The sequence below is a fragment of the Clytia hemisphaerica genome, unplaced genomic scaffold (genome assembly GCF_902728285.1).
Source record: "Clytia hemisphaerica strain Z4C2 unplaced genomic scaffold, Clytia hemisphaerica genome assembly, whole genome shotgun sequence".
NCBI classification, from domain to species: Eukaryota; Metazoa; Cnidaria; class Hydrozoa; order Leptothecata; family Clytiidae; genus Clytia; species Clytia hemisphaerica.
The window spans coordinates 39700-60792 of NW_027104218.1; the positions used below are offsets into that span (position 1 = coordinate 39700).

The 21093-nt window shown below is 37.2% G+C and overlaps 2 protein-coding genes across 2 annotated transcripts; one reads left to right on the forward strand and one right to left on the reverse strand.

Annotated features, from left to right (window-relative positions):
• Window positions 1-2518: 2518 nt before the first annotated feature.
• On the forward strand, window positions 2519-4462 carry LOC136815813 (uncharacterized). The gene has a single exon (XM_067072266.1). The coding sequence runs from the start codon at window positions 2519-2521 to the stop codon at window positions 4460-4462; it is 1944 nt and encodes a 647-aa protein (XP_066928367.1).
• A 3341-nt stretch (window positions 4463-7803) lies between these two features.
• LOC136815769 (uncharacterized) lies at window positions 7804-14360 on the reverse strand. Its single transcript, XM_067072217.1, has 4 exons — window positions 12922-14360; window positions 11528-11835; window positions 10738-10859; window positions 7804-9388 (listed from the first exon to the last, which is right to left on the reverse strand). The coding sequence occupies exons 1-4, from the start codon at window positions 14338-14340 to the stop codon at window positions 9189-9191; spliced, it is 2049 nt and encodes a 682-aa protein (XP_066928318.1). The 5' UTR covers window positions 14341-14360; the 3' UTR covers window positions 7804-9188.
• Window positions 14361-21093: the final 6733 nt, after the last annotated feature.

Here is a 21093-nt window from a genome sequence, read left to right on the forward strand (position 1 = left end):
TGATTACACCTGCCCAAATCCTATCCACCAGAAGTATCCAACCAAAAAACACGTCCTTGTTTGCAACGACCACAAGGAGGATCAAGTCAACAAAGATTTGTTATCAACTTACAAACAACGCTGTGTCCGAAGCTCCAATCTGCCAGAATTTTCCAAAAACATCAGTTTATCATTTCATGCACATGAATCGTTCAAGACGACTCCAACATGTGGTGATAAAGAATCAACTGACCAGCGTGGTATCTACATGCTACAAACAATCTCAATTGACAACACCCCCATACACTATCTTCTATGACACAGGGTGTAGTGACTTTATCGTCAAACGTTCAGCCATTCAATCACTTGGTTCAAGAGCTACAAAAATGTCATCCCAAGTTACGTCCATCGGCGGAGTTGGTCAAACATCATTGCAGTCATTTGGAACCTTCAACGTCAAAATCCCAATGCACGATGGCAATTTAGCATCATTCAATGGCATATCACTTGATACGATAACCGCTACCTTTCCACAGTATCCACTCACTGATGTTTACACGGAGATTGCTCAAAGCTACCACTCATCCGATCATTGTTCAACTCGACTTCCATCTGTACCTTCAAGTATCGGAGGAGATGTCCACTTCATGGTTGGTATTAGCTATTTACGATATCACCCAAAAGTCGTATATCAACTTGCGTCAGGACTGACGATCTATGAATCAGTTTTCAAACAACCAAGATGGTGGTCGTGGGGTTATTGGAGGACCTCATGAGATTTTCACGAAAAAATTCATCAAACATTCTTCAATCAAAACCAACTTCCTTGGATTTTTGAGTGATCAATTATCATTGTACCGAACTGGAATTCAAGTGAATCCAGATGTCAACAAGTTATTTTCTTACTCATCGTATCCCATCAAGCAATTCGAAGAGATAGAATCAACTGGTTCAACCATATCTTATCGGTGCATCAAGTGCAGAGAATGCAACGATTGTAAGAATTCAAACATCCCAGAGGAAATCAGCATCAAAGAAGAATATGAGTAGAACATCATTGATTCATCTGTTAAAATCGACCCTGATACGAAAATTGTCACTGCAACTCTACCCTTTGTTGCAGACCCTCTCACCAAGTTGGCACCAAACAAGAGCATCGCCCTGAAGATATATCACCAACAGCTTCGAAAAACTCAACAACTCTCCATCAGATAAAGTCGAAATCATTTCATCTGAAGCAAAACTTCAAGATCTTGGTTTTGTGGACTACATTGAAAATCTTAATGCTCAACAACAACCAATGCTCAAGGACACATCGATCCACAACTTCATACCTTGGAGAGTCGTATGGAAGGCTTCATCTGTCACAACTCCTTGTAGAATCGTCTTCGATGGATCACACCCAACATCAACTGGCTTTAGCATCAACGATTTACTGGCTAAAGGTCACAATAGTCTCAATAAACTCCAGGAAATACTCATCCGTTGGACAATCCATCCCCATCGGCTTTCATACTGACATTAGAAAAATGTACAACACCATTAGACTCCACGAATCCCATTGGTGTTACCAACGTTACCTCTGGGAAGAATCACTTGACTCAACCAAAGCTCCAAAAGAAAAGATCATAAAGACTTTGATCTATGGCATTCGTCCAAGTGGCAATCAAGCCGAATACGCCCTTCGTTCGATCTCGACATCCTTCAAAGATCAATATCCCAAAAAGTTGACGAAATCCTTCAACACGACGTCTATGTTGATGATTGTATAACAGGTGCATCAACTATTCCAGATGCACACCAAAGAGCTGATGAGATTGAATTCGTCCTCAGTCATGGTAATTTCAAGCTAAAAGGAATCACGTTTTCCGGATCTGATCCACCAGAACAGCTAACGGATGATGGTGTCACAATTGGCGTCGGAGGCATGATATGGCACCCCAAAACCGATGAGCTCTCAATCAATATATCCGAATTGAATTTTTCAAAGAAACGTAGAGGGAAGAAATCAACTGAAACCATCAATATCATCCCAGAACGATTGACAAGACGTCACTGTGCTTCTAAAGTCGCAGAAATCTTCGACCTTACCGGACGAATCGCACCAATTGTTGCTACTCTCAAGCTCGATATCCACGAACTTTCAACTCGACAACTCGACTGGGATGATAAGATTCCAGACGAACTTCGCCCAATCTGGCTAGATCATTTCGAGATGATGCAAGAGATTCCAAATATCAAATTCAAACGTGCTGTTATTCCCTCAGATGCAACTTCATTAAAAGTCAATACCGTAGATTTTGGGGATGCATCTCAATCACTCATCTGCACTGCAATTTACGCTCGTTTTCCTCGACCTCATGGATAATTTTCATCACAACTCATTTTCGCCAGAACGAAAGTCGTACCAAAAGATTACACTCTACCTCGGGCAGAATTATTTGCTGCTCTCGTAAACACTCACACAAGCGAAATCGTTAAACGATCATTGAAAAGTCTTCATGATTCATCTATCAAGCTGACCGATAGCCAAATTGCAATGTACTGGATAAGCAATGACTACAAACCTTTGAAAAAGTGGGTTCGAAGTCGCGTCTTAGAAATCCTTCGTTTCTCGGACAAGAAAGATTGGTACTACGTTCCAACAGATCAAAACCTTGCAGACCTTGGCACCAGAAGAGGAGCCACATTCCAGGATATCGACCAATCATCTAATTGGATCAATGGACATCAGTGGATGAAGCAATCGCAGTCATCATTTTCCATCCAATCAGCATCTGAAGTTACGATCTCCAACAAACAGATGGTTGAAATCAACAAGGAACATACTATCGTTCAAAGTTATCACATTTTATCATTCAAAGAAACATCTGAAAGGTATAAATTCTCTCAATACCTTCTGAACCCAAATCAACACAAGTTTTCTACAGTTATTCGTATCATGGCAATCGTCTTCAAGTATATTTACACTCTAATCAAACGTACAAAAGATAAATCTCGTTCCCAACTCACCATGATGAAACAATCAACCATTCTCATTAACGATGACGAGATCAAAGCTGCTGAGACGTATTTCTACAGGAAAGCATCACAAGAGATAATTCAATTCCTTCCAAAATCAAAATATGAAAATATCACCAGACTCAACGACAATGGAATCTTGGTGTACACTGGTCGAATCCTCGCCGATGATCAAGTATCCATAGTTGGACGTTTCACCAAATCAATGAAAGATTTATCTTCGACATCCTTTTGTGTACCAGTTATAGACAGAAGATCACCAATTGCATATAGTATCATCCTCGACACACATTGGAATCATCCAGAAGTCAGTCATGCTGGGATAGAGTCCACACTTCGCTATGTCCTCAAGAAAGTTTACATCCTTGAAGGTCGAGTTCTTATCAAATCCATCAAAAGTTCGTGTCAACGTTGCAAGTTTTTGGCCAAACGAACCATCGACATGGCTATGGGTCCAATCTCCAGATGCAATATCACCATAGCTCCAGCATTCTTCTACACCCAAGTCGACCTATCTGGACCGTTTCAATGCTACACACCACATCACAAACGAAAGACAGTTAAAATATGGTTGGCTGTCTTCTGCTGTTGTTGCTCTACATCAGCTGTCAAAATCAAGGTTATGGACGATTATGGAACGACATCATTCATCCTTGCTTTCAATCGCTTCTCCTGTGACCACGGTTACCCGAAACGACTTCTTTGTGACGAAGGAGGTCAACTCATCAAAGCCTGCAAAGAAATGCAACTTGATTTCATTGATATCAAATCCAAATTGATGAAACAAGCACGTGTTGAGTTCGAATTATGTCCAGTTCAAGGCCACTCAATGCATGGAAAAGTAGAACGAAAAATTCGTGAAATCAACAGTTCGATCGAAAAATCTGTTCACAACCAACGTCTTTCAATCCTTCAGTGGGAAACGTTATCATCATCTATTGGCAATCAAATTAACAACTTGCCCTTGGCTGTTGGTAACATTGTGGGAGACTTCGAATGTCTCGACTTGATAACGCCGAATCGTTTACTATTGGGACGAAACAATAATCGTTGCCCCACTGGCATTCTATCATCTACCAACCCATCAAATATCATCAAGGAGAACCAATTCATCTACAATGCCTGGTTTGAAGTTTGGCTTCTCGTCCATGTGCCAAAACTCATGCACCAGCAAAAATGGTTTACATCAGACAAAATCAACGTTGGCGATATCATCTTGTTCACCAAAAACGAATCAGTTCTGTCAAACTCGTACACCTATGGAATCGTCAAGAGTCTCGAATTCGGTCGTGATGGGGTGGCACGTAAGGCCATCATTCGATATCGTAACGAAAATGAAAACGTATTTCGAGAAACAAAGCGAGCTGTTCGATCATTGGTCGTTATTCATCACGTGGACGATTGTGATATGATGAAAGAGTTGGGTGAAATGGCTTTATATGTTGATTTGATTCGTAAATGAATTCGTAAATTATGGTAAATGTTGCTTTTTTTGCTTTTTTTGGGTGGAGTGTATGTGTAATGTGTGATTCATCAAATTTTTAGTATATTTAAAAAAGCAAAAATATTTTATAGTTCAACTTTCAGTGTCTTTTTGTCCCCAGCGTCCTTTGTTTTCCCAGTGCTTTCTTTTTCAGCGTCTTTTCTCTCTTGTGCATTCTCGTGTTTCATGCGTCATTTGTTTTGTTCTATGTTTTAAAGTCATTTATCTATGTTATCAATTATTTCAAACACTTTGTCAGTTATTATCATTTTGTCATTTAGTCATTATCTAGTAATTAATTATTTCACACGCATTTTATTTCTCAAGAGTGTTACATATTCATTGTTTTTATATCTTGTCAAACTAGTTTTTTGTATCAAATTTATTATAAAAAAGGCCAACTTTTTCTCACTCGCTACTCAGTCACAAGTTGACTATGAGAGAGTCAACATCAATATGACTAATGACAAATGACAATAATCAGAATTTCTTCAATTTCAACTTTGTATTTTCACTGGCTCACATTTCCAGCACACATTCTTGGCCAGCTGGTAGGTTTTCTTTGTTTCTTTTTGCATAGTGACTGTTCAGGCCTTAGGTTAAGTTAAGTTAGGCTCTACTTGTCAAATACATTTATAATTCAAGGCTCAATTTATTTTGTTAATTAGAAACTTAGGAATTTTCATTCATTTTATTTCTTAGTTTGAACTTGAACCTCAATATCAATTCATCAATCAACGTTACAAATTCTTGTCTGTGTGTGTGCGTGGACTTACAATGTCTACCAAATGGCGACCTACCAAATGACTGGTTCCAACTTTAGCACGAAACAATAGAATAATCTACAATATTGTGGAACTATTTTCCTCTGTGGGGATAAAAACTACTATTGAAACCCCAATGGGAATAGAAATTCTATTGTTCCAAGGTTAAAAAATCAAGTGGGGATGTGTTTGGAGTGCAATTTTTTAACATTGAATCTCGAATGGGGATGAAATCAAACTCAATTTCTTGGTAGAGCTGAAATTTCAGGGTATTTTCCAACCGGGGCCGAAATTTTTGCCAAATTTTTCAGTGGGTTTGTGACACAGGAGTGTTGTAAAGCTATTATTAGTCTGTTTAAGAAAAGAAGCTGTTGAATTGAACAAAGTTTAAGCAATGAGCGAGGTAAGTTTTTTCTATAAATCGTGTAGATTAGAGTCTACTTGGGAAACAATAATTACAAGGTCTCAAAAGAAGGAAAACATTTTCCGGGGGTTTTGTTGTTTGGAATTGCTTAGGTCAGGATTGCTAGTAACGGCTTATCACTGTGCCGGGTGCATACTCGGCGCCTTTGGCCCCGCAGGGTTGCTAGTAACGGCTCGAATTTCAGTCAGGTTAAAAAAGGGGCAATTTTACTCATATTATAATAACATTACCCCCGTCTTTTTTGTCATTCTATAAGTATTTCCAAATTTTGTGTTCTGTTGTCCGAGTGTGGCTCAACGGATAGCGCGCTGGGTTTCTGATCAGAAGCTCTTTCATTTGGTGGGTTCGAACCCCGGTCGGGTCGATAATTCAAGGTCAGTTAAAACACTTTAGAATAGTCAGAAAACGTAGTAAATAAGTTAGAAAAGTCACCAGGGGGTCAGAAAGAAGCCTCAGAGAAGATAGGCAGAAATAAAAAGTCGGTGTCGGTTTTCCTTCTTTTGAGACCTTGTAATTATTGTTTCCCAGTCTACTTTGTTTTTAATCACGTCATCCAGTCTATCAAAATGCCATGGGCTAAGCAACTTGCAACTTCTCAACTCGGAAAACATGCCTCTTGATTAAATGTGATGTATTCAAATATTTTTCACTAAAAAATTCGTCAAATGTTTTTCTGATATAAATATAATTTGTCAAATGTTTTTTTTTGCTAAAAGAATAATTCGTCAAATGTTTTTTTTCGCTAAAAGTATAATTTGCCAAATGATTTTGCCAAAACTACCTAGAAGGAAGAAAATTTTGCAGAAAGAAAATTTGGCGGCGGATTTAGCCAAGATCCGCCAAATTAAGTTCCCGCCAAAATTTACTAACAGTTTTTTTGCTTATTTGATAACGATTATGGCCAAAAATATCCTGCATCCGTCAAATTAAATTCCCTTCAAATTTAATTTTTCTAGTCATCCGCTAAATTAAATTCTCTCTGAAAAAACCTTTTCGGCCATCCGCCAAAATTTCTTCCTTTAAGGTATAATTCGTCAATTGTTGTTTCGCTAAAAAGTATAATTCGTCAAATGCTTTTCGCCAAAAGTATGATTCGTCAAATGTTTTTTTTCGCTCAAAAGTATAATTCGTCAAATTTTTTTTGCTAAAAGTATAATTCGTCAAATAATGTTTTTTTTTTCGCTAAAAGTATAGCTCGTCAAATGTTTTTTGCTAAAAGGATTCGTCAAATGTTTTTTGGCCAAAGAATAATTCGTCAAATGTTTTTCGCTAAAAGTATAGCTCCGTCAAATGTTTTTCGCTAGAAGTATAACTCACCAAATGATTTTTGCATAATTCATCAAATTTTTTTTTTCGCTTAAAGTATAATTCGTCAAATATTTTTTCGTTCAAAAGAATAATTTGTCAATTTTTTTTGGCCAAAGCAAAATTCGTCAAATTTTTTTTTCGCTACAGTATAAGTGTAATTCGTCAAAGAATATGGTTCATCGTTTCATCAAATAATTTTTTTTGGCTAAAGTGTAATCAAAACTCGTAAAATTTTTTTCTTAAAAGATAGCCAGGAAAAGTTCTTCGGTAAAAGAATAATTTTCATCGTTTTTTTTCGCTAAAAAATGATTCATCAAATGTTTTTCGCTAAAAGGATAATTCAATAAATGTTTTTCGCTAAAAGTATAATTTTTGCGGGGATAAAATTTCGCGGTTGAGCTTATCCACGAAATTTTTAGATTCGCGGATGTCTCTATGGTATAATTGCGATATATCATTTTTACGAATTTATACTTTTTTTCTTCTATTTTACTGCCAAACTATGCATGTTGGTTGCGAAATACGAAATATTAGCGTTTCTTTGATGGCAGGAAAACAAATTTTTGACATTTTTTGGAATTTAATTCATAGATTTTTTGTTTTCTTTAAAAAATAATTTAATGTAAATGGCAGACCTCTATAGAAACTTCTTGTATAGAATTTCCGAGCCTAAGAATATTTCGTCAAATGTTTTTTTTCCTTAAAAGAATAGTTTTTCAAAGGTTTTTTTCGCTAAACAATCTTTTTTCAATTTTTTCTATGTTTCGTCAGCCAAAAATTCATTCTTGACAGAAAATAGCATTGACAGAATGATTTCACTCTTTTTATCGTATTTTTATACAAAAGTCTTCAAAAATAATTTTTACAATAATATAAATACATACAGAAAAACTCAACTGAACACGCAATTTACAATAAAATACATACATGATTTTAAGATAAAACAATTAAAACTATTCAATAGGTTTAGTTTAGAAACGAACTTGGGTGAAATCATATAAAGTATGGAATAACCAAAGACTTCACTGAATATCTCATTGAGAGGAAGTCTATATTCGAAGGGGAGTTTATTTGTGAGGGTGTTTATTGAAGATTTTCCTCAAAGGAAGGGTGTTTAGCGAGTTCATGTATTTGCACTTTTGAGGACGGCGGAGTGACTGAAGCGATTTGGAAAATCTAACTGTTCTGACCCGCGAAATCGAGGACGGTTAAAGTGTTTGTTTACCGTCGTCCTCAGTCAGACGGGATGTAGATAAATTAGAGGCTTACCACAGGTATATAAACTCGCTTTTGTTCGAAGTAATACGGTAATATAGTTCTCATTAATGACTTCTTCGCTTCTTTGTTGGCATTTATTTAAGAGCTCTTAGGAATTCATGAGATATACCCCTCTCCAAAACTCAGGGATAATATGAAAGGGCTAAATGGGCTAAATCTCTTATTTGAAATGGGTGGAAATAATTCGAATTCTTGTTTCTTGATCAAAAACCCAGTGAGTATTCCTAATCTCCAATCTACATCGAAATATACTGATAACTTTGGCTGTTTCCTCGTTTTTCGAAATTTGAAGTTCGGGGCTATATTCTGAGCCTTAATTGACCATTTTAAAACTTTTGGATCCTCAGGTCCTAGCGTTTAAACTCAGAGTCAAAACTCTAGTCTTCCAACCCAAGTTTAGAGCGCTTCCAAATTGTGTGATAACCTTGATTATAGTGGTTTTCTTTGAGGAGATGAAGTTTTAGGGTCATTTTCTCACTGGGGTGAGTCCCCAGGTCTTTGGGGTGTACAGGTATACAAAATAACTGAGTGTCGAACTTTTGGTTGAAAGCCTTATAAACACTAAATGATCAAAATCCTTCCTGTGACCTCATCATTAGTTCCTCAAAACATAGAAAATTAGCGATCCAAATAAAAGAATCGAATCATAAAATTGATAAAATAGAAGACAGTAATTCCATGGTTTTGTCTCCTCTCTATCCGATATTGACGTCCAATTTTCTGTCCGATATATTCAAATGATAAATTGATACCACACATCATTAAAAGTCTTTAATTATTAATTTATCATCAAAATGATCAAAAGCAAGATCGTAAAAAGAGGAACCCGGCCTCTTTTTAATTTTACTGATAGAAGTGGTAGCTTTCATGAGCAGGATCATAAAAATAAGCAGGCTAAGGAACTGGGTAAGAAGTCTGAAGTTTTCGATTCTCAGGCCACTGTACCAGCAATTATGCCATAAGGGTGGCAAAAATTCTCGCTCATCAGGAGGTCCAATAGCTGTGTAACGGCCGCACGAAATTCCGATAAATCAAACATGGCGAAAATTTCTTGGCGCTCCATATCTTCGCTTGACGTTCCTTCAGGGAGAAGAGGAGCTTCCGGTAACGATACAGCGACACGGAACGAACCTAAAAAATAACAGATAAAAGCAAAGCATTTTTCAATGAATCAAGCTATGCAAAAAAAGAAAAGCTTAATTAGATTAATTATTACACAAGTACAATCATTTTGTTTTAGAAGCATAACGTTTATAACATACTTAGGCTCAGTTTCGGTAAAAAATAAGCATAATGCATAGCTCAAAGCTGAAATATGCAAAAAATTCGTGCAGCTTTTTTAAAACGCTGACGGTTTTAGGGTTACATTTAATGTTGTTTTAGTTTTCTTAAACCAAAGATTGTCGTCTGCGGCGCCAAATTAAAAAAAAATTCATTCTTTGAGCATTCTCAATGTTCCGACTTAAAAATTCGACATTTTCATGAACCCAAAGAAAATCAACAAATTGAAGCCATAAATTAAGGCTGAAAATGAGATTTTGCATATTGAGCCTCGACCTGATTTTTCCGTATGCTTATAAAACAAAATGAGTGTATTACAATCGTTGTCAATACTTCACAGTACCTTTAAATTGGATTTCTTCACCCCTCCCCAGACAAGTTGTCAGGGTGGGATTCGGACCGGCCAAGCAAACTTTCTTTCGTGTAGATATTGCTCAGAGGCGCGGGGGAGGCTATTGTCTTGTTTCCAACTTAGACTACCGAAAATGTGTCATAATTTATTGGCAACGATACTAGATGTGTCCTTTGTTTCCTTGACAGAGACTTTACACAATAAGATAGAGAACCTTAACTTTTTGGGCCAAAAAATCGGCTTTACCACAAACATTTCCGGTAAGTTAGGATCTGGGTGGAGGAACAAAATATTGTGACCAAGATACCACAAACAGTTCAGGTCGAAGGGAGAAAACTCCTATTCTAACCCCTTGTTAAACTGATGTTACACAAGAGGTTTTTAAACATCATAGTAGAATCGTAGTCATGGTAATATTTCAAAAATACGCCCCTAGCAAAGGATCTAAGCTTCCTATTCCCCCTTGGAGCGATCCCTGATAATAGCGAGTTTGTGTAAGTCGTTTTAGTCACTCTACTGCATGGGCCCCGTCAACGGGGGGGGGGGGGGGGGGGGGTCCATGGCCCCCCACTTTTTGGTAGACCATGTCATACGTTTTTAAGAGTTACTATTTTAAGCTGGTTTGAGACCAAATCAAACCACAAAAACTTTTAATTCTCCACAAATAGATATCGTTTTAAGGTTTTGAGGGTGTAAAAAGTGGAAAAATTTGTTTGTCGCCCAACCATAGTGGGCGACAATTTTTTTCCAAATTGTTGGCCCTTCTCACTCAAAATGGCTCGCCGGGGCCCATGTACCGTCCTCAAAAGTGCAAATCCAGAAACTAGTAAATAAACTTTCTACTGACCATTGTAATCTTTGAAATGAATGACACCTCTGGTCTTCTTGTGCAACATACTGACTTGCCAAACGCTGACGTCATCCAAACAAACGTAAACGGAACAATTGAAATCGAACAAACAAATTAACCTGAGACGAAGAAGAAAAAGATTTGATCAAAACTTGATACATTTTCCAAAGACATCATTAGTGCCCCGCGGTGGCCCGGTGAGAACTTTCGGTTTTGTCAAACTGAGGTCAATGAGCATATACACGTGTTGGCACAGTATAGTAAGTCCTTGATAATGGTATCGTTAAGATTAAAAATTTTTAAGCTAGTGAGAGTAGAGTGAAAGAAATTAATACCCTTTGGAGATAGAAAATAAATGCGGGGATTTAGATTTCTATTGCTTACAACTTGAATTATCCAATTGTGATGGCAAACATTTTGACGTTTCCCCCAGTGAGAATGGGAGAAGGTATATTTTTGATGTGGATTAAATGTGGCAAAGGAAGTTTTGGACGTTAAAAGGAAGACTGAAACAACTTTCACCGCCAGGAGAGAAAGGAGACATACTAGACAGGCACGCAAGTCGGGCTAGAACTGTATCACGTGGGAAAGGTCAGCCTAAGAGTTAGGTAAGCGTAAGAAAAGAATTTGTCGGCAGAAGGGAGCTGAAAGCTGTTAATCAGCACTCTCTCGCCAACTTTTGCTCGTTCTCTTGCACAGTTCCTATTCCAGCAAACGCTCTCCCCCATATGTTTCCACCCTCTGACAAGATTAATTAACAGACTAGTTAGCTAGTTTAGAAACAAACCTGTACAAAGCAAGTGAGCTTGGAATTGGTTCAATGATATCTGACGTCAAATCATACAGCGAATAAAACTCGGAATAACCTGGCGGCCGAGAGTGTCCGCTCGAAACGCCAGGCGCGTCAGGTTGTGGTGAAGCGGGTTGTTTACGTTTTGGTCGCACTAAATGTAAGTCTTGTACTGATTGGTTGATATTGGAAGACTGGGGTGAGGCGAGAGAAATGGTGGCGAGTCGGGGAGGATGATGAGGGATGAACTGTTTTTCCATTTGGAAATACCAATTGTCATCTTCGATGTCATATATTACTGGAAGCTAAAACGAAAAAAAAAGTCAATCCTTAAAGTTTTATGACGTGGTTGCTGATACATTGTAATACCTTAAGGGTAATTTATTTTGGCGAAAACTAATTTTATAGGTGGTTTTAGATCACGTCGGGCTCAATGAAGTATAAGCCCGAAGGGCTAGAAGTTAATCTCTTTGGTAGGATTTGAAGCCAACAAATCCTACCAAAGTGGCGCGGCCTTGAGCGACCCGCCTGTTTTTTACACAAATAACAGATTGAAACTAAAATTTACCGCTTAATTTTGAAAAATATATCACTCGAAAACAAAGGAATTGCTAGATTCAATCCGTCATAAAAAATACGGCGCATATTTTAAGGCTTCAATTTTTCTTGCCTGAGAAAGGTTAGAGATTGACCTCTAGCCCTTCAGGCTTGAAACTCAATGGTCGGGCTTACCAACGGAAGACATTTGTAATTGTAATTTCATTTTTTTAACGAGCGTTTCCGACATATTTGCTCTATTGTCTTAAATCCACCATTGAATTTTGGTGAATTTTGCCAAGATTTTTTCCCGCCAAAATTAAACAAAATGCTACCTTGCCAAAATTGAGTTTTTTCATAAGGAAAATCAGAATCACTATCTTTTTTGTTTCCCATAAATTGTTTTCTCCCTTTTACCATCAAGTTCAATCTTGATGGCTGGCTGGTTGTTTTCATAGGTGAGGATTTACAATCGAACAAGAAAATAAATCATGCTCTGAATACTGAACTTTGTGACCAGTAAGAGCGTAATTTTTGAAGTGATAAAAGTTACCCCTGATCACTTGAAACTCTCTTAAATATTAACGTGTTAATTAATATATGATGTGTATTTATGAGCCATCTGTAAGTGATATGGAAAAAATGGACGCGTAAACACAGACTTAAGGCGCTATCAAGTTAAGTTCTTGGTTGTTAATATTGTAACCTGATTTAACTTCTGTTTTTAACAACTGATTTTTCACAATTCGAAGCCCAGAAAGTTCTGTATTTCGGAGGTAGTAAAAAAAAATTACATCCTAGCTTACTTATCAAACGAAGCAGTAAACCACCCATACAAATATCGGGAGACAAACCTTTTCTGTGCATTCTTTTGACGTCACTTCCCACAAATCGGAAATGGAAGCTTGCATTGAATGTTGCTCTTCTATACTATCAAAACTTTCGGAATTCGAGATGAAATATTCACAATTTGTTACATAGCCATTCTCATAAAAATCAAATTCCGAATCGGTGTCACTAGCTCCGAATTCTCGAGTTGAATCCGTTTCGGTTTCTGCTTCAGAACAAAAAGCACTGGGTGGTGCACTTGAAGGGGCGGAGGGCGGGTTTGACATATTTCCTGTACTTGATTTACGTGATGAAGGTCCTGTACTGACTGCAAGAGACATCATTGACTCGAACGGATTGGTGTTCGATTGCGTCGGGCGTGGTGAGGGTGGTTGCAATAGATGCGCCTTCCGCCTTGCACGCCATCGTTCTAGCTTATCTTCGATATCAGGGAACATAGGTTTCTCGTAGAGTTGATTTCCGAACGCCTGCGCAGCTTGAACACGTGGTGAAACAGCTTCCATATGTTTCTTGCTGGTTGGTTTCTGTCGTTTAGGGAAAATACTGACGCTCCCTCCCGCTGATGCTCGAATGGCGTAGAAAAATAAGCGTTCGATACGCAGGTTCAAGCCAAGCGGATGCATAATAAAATGTGGATGAGTGATAAATTGTAATAGCTCCAAAGCATCATCTCGAAATACACCGACATTGGGTCGTCCATTTGAAAAGGTGCTACTTGAAGCAGCTTTCCAGTCACACAACTCAAAAACCATTCCCGTCTCAATATGTTTCAAACGGAATCTCCAAATGCGGTAAAAGGTTAAGCCGGTCTCTGGTACAGCAAATGACCGGAACATACATAAAAACCGGTACATGAGTAAACAACTCGGAATAACTTGGTACGGTCGAATAAAATCTTCGAGGTTATTACTCGTTGTTCGTTTTCGTGATTTGCGCCCGTAAATATTATCCAAATAACCTCGTCTTTTATCCAAAAAGCACCATTCAAGTTGATGTATATTGAAAAACAGCTCCATATTTTTATCAAAATGGCGCCCGATGTCCATATCATGATCACGTGAGCTTACTTTCATCCATTTTTGAGCGATACTTGACATTCTTAGAAACAAAACCTCACGCAGTTCAGGACAAATTGGCTCATCCTCGATCGCATTACAAGAAACAAAATACCTCATATGATCAGGTGAATACCATCCATATTGAACAAACTCTTTATAAATTTTCAACCAGTTTAAACCATTGACTGGAATCTTATCGTAAAGCCATTCCTGTGATGGCCATTTTTTCAACAAGAGTTTTTTCCATAAACATTGTGATTTGGAAACTTCGTACCACTTCTTACAAACACCTGAAACTTTGATGAGGTGGTTTGCATCCAAACTTTTGAAAATTTGTAAAACAAGTTCATCTACAAAACATTCCATTTTCATTCAAATTTATTTCTTTTTCTAAAAATGATAGAGTATAAATTATGAAAAAGGTCTAAAAACGATTTATATCAGTTTTTGTTTTTGAACTAATCGTCAGTCAAAAGAATCTGATATGCCCAACAAATCAACATAAAAGCTGTTGGTCCTACTGCTCTTAAAAATGCGCATTCTCTGTGGGGGACACACGCACATGCTTTCAAATATCTCTATGAAAAAATGTCAAGACAATAATTCTAAACAGTATATTCCTCCTTTTTAAACTTTTTCAAATTTTTCTAAAAAAGTCATACTTATTCTACCTAGTACATGATTTTGTGGGAGATCTATTCATGATATGCACCATTACAATGTCATCTAACATTAAATCACGGAACCAACAGCTGATTGGTTACAAATGATGTGTTGACTGATTTTACGCCACTTACAACCAATCAGCTGTTGGTTCTATGGTGTGATGTTAAAGATATTGCAGTGATGCATACTAATCAGTATTACTAATCAGTACAGCATAAATTCTTTATTTATAGAGTCTAATTGAAAGTGTAACTCTTCCTTTTTTTCCTAAACCTGAACTTTGTACCCAAGGCTGCACTTTTGATTTTACCTAAGGCTAAAGCCTAAAGGTCACAATACAGTTTTTGAAGTCTTTAAAATTGCAACATAGAATTCTTTTCAAATTAAGTATTTGGATCAACCAACTAGAAATATACAACTTTCGTATTTTTTTCTCCATTTTTTACGAAAGTTCTGGAAATGAAAATGAAGAGTTAATGATTGAATATTAACCACTGATGATCTGCAGCACTATTGTGAATCGCTCTGGGTGGTTCTCACTTGAGAAAATGATTGGCAGATTTAAGTTTATCCACTAGTGAGGGACTTTGCGGGCATTCTGCAGAGGTGAATCTTTTTAACTTGGACAAATGCTTGAACCCTGCCTTTTGTTTTTAAAATTTTGAAAATAGTAGCACTTAGCATTGGCAGATCATTTTGATGGAAGTTATTTAAATGACACAAGATTTTTAACAGAAAATCATTTGTTTCATTGTTAAAGTGATGATAGTGCGTTTATTGATTTTGCTATACATCTGGCAAATTGAGGCTTGTGAGTGCACTTTATAGTTTTGATTTCCATTGAATCTTAACACCCATGATAGCCTGATAGTATATCAACTTTATAGCAAGAACAAACAATAAATTTCAACAAGTGTGTGGCAGAGTCCTGGTGTTGTAACCCGAAAGCTACTGAAAACGTTTGGTGGATGGTACTCCTGGGGGGGGGGATACTTAGGCAAATGGAGGGTACGATATGTGCCGCCCTTAAGGGTACCTTTTTTGGATTTCCAAAGTCCTGCTAAGGGTCGGAAAAATTAGAAAATCAAATATCAGTCCCACTAAGGGTCGGAGAAATAGGAAAATTTCAAACTTTTACCCCCGGAAAGATCGAAATTTGGTCAAAAATGGTCAAATTTGTCCCGACAAGGGTAACAAAATTCACAAAATTTTCCTTTGTTTTCTCCTTTCTAGTCCCGGTAAGGGTCAAAAGGTCAAAAGTTGGGCGGCACCCCCCCCCGTCAGCTCGCAACCCTAGTACCCCCTCCCCCGGGATGGTACTGGACAGAAGAAATTGAGAACACAAGTCATTTACAAAATGACATAAACTAAGTACTTTATGCATACAAACTTTTGCGAGCAGAAACTTTCGCGAGGTCGAAAAATCGCGAAATTCACGACATTTACTTTCACGAATTCAAACAAAAAATCTTTTTCGCGAGCATAAACTTTCGCGAATCAATACATTGAAAAGGAAAACTTTCACACGAAAAACAGCTAAGAGGGACAAAATACTTTAATTGGATTGAAACTTTTGTCTTTCAACTTATGTTGCCTTACCAAGTTAAAAAAGTACACCATAAATATTATTCTAAGTTAGAAATTTTACAGATTTTCTATTTTTTCAAGAATTTTTCGCGAGCATAAACTTTCGCGAATGGCCCCTTCAAGAATTTTCAAAGACATCTACTTTCGCGAAAAGAGCTAAAATTCGCGAAAATTGCAAAAGTTTCAGCTCGTGAAAGTTTGTAAGCCTCAAGTATATTTTCTGCAACAATGGTACAGCATGTATGGTCTTCAACGAGAACTCTGTGAAATCCACATGCTCTCATTGAGCCTGGTCAGAAAGGTCAAACTTGTTACCAGGCCCCAAAGAGCATGGACATCAAAGACAAAAACACAGAACACTCAACAAAGGGGAATGGTGACTCTGACTCATAGACACTGATCTGTTCTGAAAAATACTCGTGATTCACAATGAAGGGATGTCAAAATGTAAACAACATTTAATATATAAAATGGTAGCCTAGCTATATAATATTTATACAAAAGAACAGCCACTTCAAAATATGCCATGTTTGCCCTGATTGCCAATTATTTTGCATTCGATTGACAAAAATTTGGCAAATGTGGCAAAATTTGAGTGCCATAAATGCCAAATAAAAAAGATGTGGTGAATCTGACATTCTTGGCATTTTTGGAACTTACCTCCATACGTCTCCATACAAAACACTGTTTCCACGAGACCTGTGTTCTTTTGGCTCCAATTTTGCCACTTTTGCCAAAGATTTTGAAAAATAGAAGACCTTCCAATGCTAAAGCAAAACAATGCCGATCGGCAATTTGATTGGTTAAAAAATCATTTGTTTACAAACGCCGACAGAAAACTGCTGACTAAGCATCACAAAACAGAAATCATAATGGCGGCGTAGCTATGTACAAATTTGCCATGAAGCTGTGATCTTTTGACATTGAAATTGTAGATTTGGCAAAGTTGGTGAATATGGCAAATTTGGAAGTCAATCGAATTGGCTGGAAGAACTATGATATAAGAAGATATATATACAAAAATAATACTATTGATATAGTGATTTCCACACTGGCATACTCCAACTCTTTTGTCCCTACTTGTCCCTACCACCATGGACAGGTGGAAGGAACTTCTGAATGAAATGACATTGGGTGATAATTTGACCTTATTTTCTAATGAACTCCTAAAACTTGAATCTTGTTTATATTTATCTTTAATGAATACCTATACTAATTTTATATGTGGCAAGTATGGGTTAACACCTTGCTACTTAACAAGTAGATAGATAGGTAGATATAATGCTTTAATTCTGCTATTATCAGCGTTGCACGCCATTCTAGAAAGTACATAGACAGTTGCTAGGTTATTTGATAATTTTTGACTTTGTAACCTAATGTTTGTATACACATACTTTTAGGCTTGTCATGCAGGCACTTAGTTCAAGAAACACAGTAAGATAGTTACACTAGCACCCTGCCAAAATAGATTATTAAAATAAGATTAATACTGCAAAAGTGCTTTATCATTTCCTAAGAATGCGTCGCAAAACTTCTATTAATATCATGATAATGTACATTAGTGTATTATGTGATTGATTAATAGAACTAGAATTAGAACTTCTATAAGGTTTTAGGCCACAATCACAAATAACTTGTGTTCGCGTTGTCCCAGAGACTGATAATTTTTCTTAATTTTTCAGATTATTTTGAGTAGCAAAATTGTCGCAATTTTATCCGATTCCATCCTTTGCTTCACCCAACCATCTTTACTTCAATTGCATGTTCCATTGTTTTACGGAAGAATTCAATTTCAAAATATAAGGGATCATAACTTTGTGTAATGCTGACATACCTTGCCTAATTTTGCCTTAGCAAATCTGGTCTTAAAAATGTTTATAGATAAAAAATTCTGAATAAGCTGTTGAAAAAATCACTCTACAACAACTACTTGTAACTACTTTGCAGACCAGATAGTTGCTATTGAATTGAATTGAATATATTTATGGCGGAATTAGACAAGGACCGCGTTGCCGGACCGTTTACATAAACAGGGAAAACAGCGGGCTGTTTATTTTCAATTTCTGATATATAGATTTGATTTCTGCCGACTCATAGTTTGAAAATCCACTTTTCCAATGCTTTCTTTGCTGACCGACTGACCGACTCATTTTTTTGCCTTAAAAACTATACAAACACATCCTTATCCTTATTTTTGAGCCTTATAAAAAATTAAGCCACACTTGCAATTATAGCATTTGAAAAAATTTTGGAAAAAAAAATTACCTAAATTTTATGCCATACCGTGAAGTCGGGTAAAACTTGCATCAGTGGAGGCTAACATGAATAACCCTCAAATGAATGACCTGGCTGCTGGTCATTAAAATACAAAGTTAAATCAAAACAAAATGGTAGAATAGAGCTGCGAGCGGAGCTGCGTAATTCAATTGTTTTGAAATTTTGCTGCTTTGGTTGGTCTTTTATTTGATGGCTATGCAGGTTTCCCTCGCTCCACTGATGCAAGTTACAAGACTTCACGGTACCTAGATCATAGATGCTAACTTTCAAAACTACCGTGAGATCAGGTGACTTGCATCAGAGTGGAGGCTAACATGAATAACCCTCTCAAATGAATGACTGTCTGGTTGTCTGGTCATTACATTAAAATACAAAGTTAAATCAAAACGAAAATGGTAGAGTTAGAGCTGAAAGCGGAGCTGCGTAGTTGATTTGTTTTGAAATTTTGCTGCTTTGATTGGTCAGTCATTTGATGATGGCTATGCAAGTTACCCTCCACTGATGCAAGTTACCCGACTTCACGGTATATTATAGTCAATAATATGAATTTTCCAAGAAAAAGATTTACAGGTGAGAAGACAACCACCCGTCAAAACCCTGAAATGAATAAAATCGAAAGACGATGAATCTCATTGTATGAAAAACTAAACACAAGACAACATAAGATACTCACAAGGCATGATTTTTATTTCATGAAAGTTTAAAACTACTTTAGCAAGATATAATAAAATAAAACGAAGAGAAGTGCCTTTTGCCCATTAATACTAGTATAAAAAGTTTTAAGATTATGCACATGATAATATAATCTTTTAAATCTCCCTTACGTAATTACTCTGTCTTGAAGTTTTTTTAATGAACTCTTTCAGTCTTTCATGCTGTCAACTTTCAACTTTTACTCCATCACTTGTGCGTGAGCTAAACGTTTTGTTTTGATATATTTTGTGTTTACTTTTTTGCGCGCGTACAATGTCACTTGTGACTGGGCGATTTAGACCGGTCTAGACTACAAACGAAATTTTAAGAGCCGTTGCACACTTGCTCTGTGTTTTTGAGAAAATAATGCCAATGATTTCAAAGCCCCGAAGCGACTAGATACGAAATATGAAGTCACTTTCCACACCATTTCCGGGGGGGGTTTCATGGTTGGCGGAGGAGCGGAATCGGCCCTTTTTTCGGACGGAGTGGCGGAATTTGGCGAAAATTTAGACGGAATTACGGAAATTGGGTTCTCTGACGGAGACGGAAAATTAGACAATTTTAGTGCGGAAAAACGGAATTTAGCAAAAAAATTTGCGGAATTTCGGAATTGGTAAAAGATATTCAAAATTTGCGGAATTTTCGACAAAAATATTGAATTTCAAAGGAATTTTCGGTGACGGAATTTTGGTTCAATTTAAGACGGTTTGACGGAAGTTTGAGAAAAAATTGACGGAATTGCGGAATCGGGTACCCCCTGAAACCCCCCCCCATTTCCCATACCTCGTCAAGGATTTACAGCTGGACCACAGCCCTCGTTTTCGAGAATTGACGGGTCCAACCGAAATATTTTCTCGAGCTACAATCATGGTCGAAATCTTGAGAATTAGTCTTATTTCCTCGTTTTTCGAAATTTGGAGTTAGGGCGAGAAAGTCGATTTTTTGGGCCATCTCGTCTCGTCGTCAACGTCTTCGATCAAAACTTGGTGTTGATTGCATTAATAGATTTGAAGTTATCGCCGTTTTCCATAAATGACGTCCATTTGAATCTTTCCTTTGACGTGTTTTTTCGACGAATTTCAGATAGCGTCAAAATCAGTTTTTGGCCGATATCTTGAAATCGGCTTAATTTAAATTTTGAGTTGACCCAGGGCTTTCCGTAACCATCTTGTTAAAAGGCTTCTTTTGAGCCATATGCGAGAGCTAAGGAACAATGGGAAGCGGTCGGCGTCACGAAAAATATGTTTTGGACTTTCCTTAACTCACTTGAGTTGAGAAAACGTGGCCTCCCTACCGTAACTAGGGGTTTATCAAAGTTAAATATGACGAGGGATCGGGAAGTTCCTACCAGTCCAAGCCACGAAATCAGGTGACAATTTTAAATTCAGTATAACCAGCTAGTGAGAATAATTGTTTTCAATTGTTAGTCTTCTTAGATAACGTATCGCTTGTACGTTTTAAACAGCTAAAGTAGCTTTGACTATTCACGGTAAGAATATTCTTAAGGGTTAAGGAAGTAAGAACAAAGAACACTAGTTTTATACAACAATAACAACATATATTTTACAAAATTAATGAAGGATAGATTTGATGAAATATCATCTATTGTGATTCTAGGTGTAAAATGCATTGAATTATGCGTTTGTCCCATTCGCTGTATCTCCAACCACTCCCATTTGTAACCAAACTTGCTTCAAGTCCGATTTTCAAATCGCTTTTATTAAAGACACGTCGGTACTCGATGATCTATAAGAAACCAAGCTGGCACACAGCGTTGTTTCAACGTTCATCTAATATGACGTTGTAAACGTTAGATGGACGTTGAAACAACGTCGTGTGCCAGCCGGGTGTCGCGTGATCTAAAGGCCAAAGAATTTTGGGTTATAAAGCAGC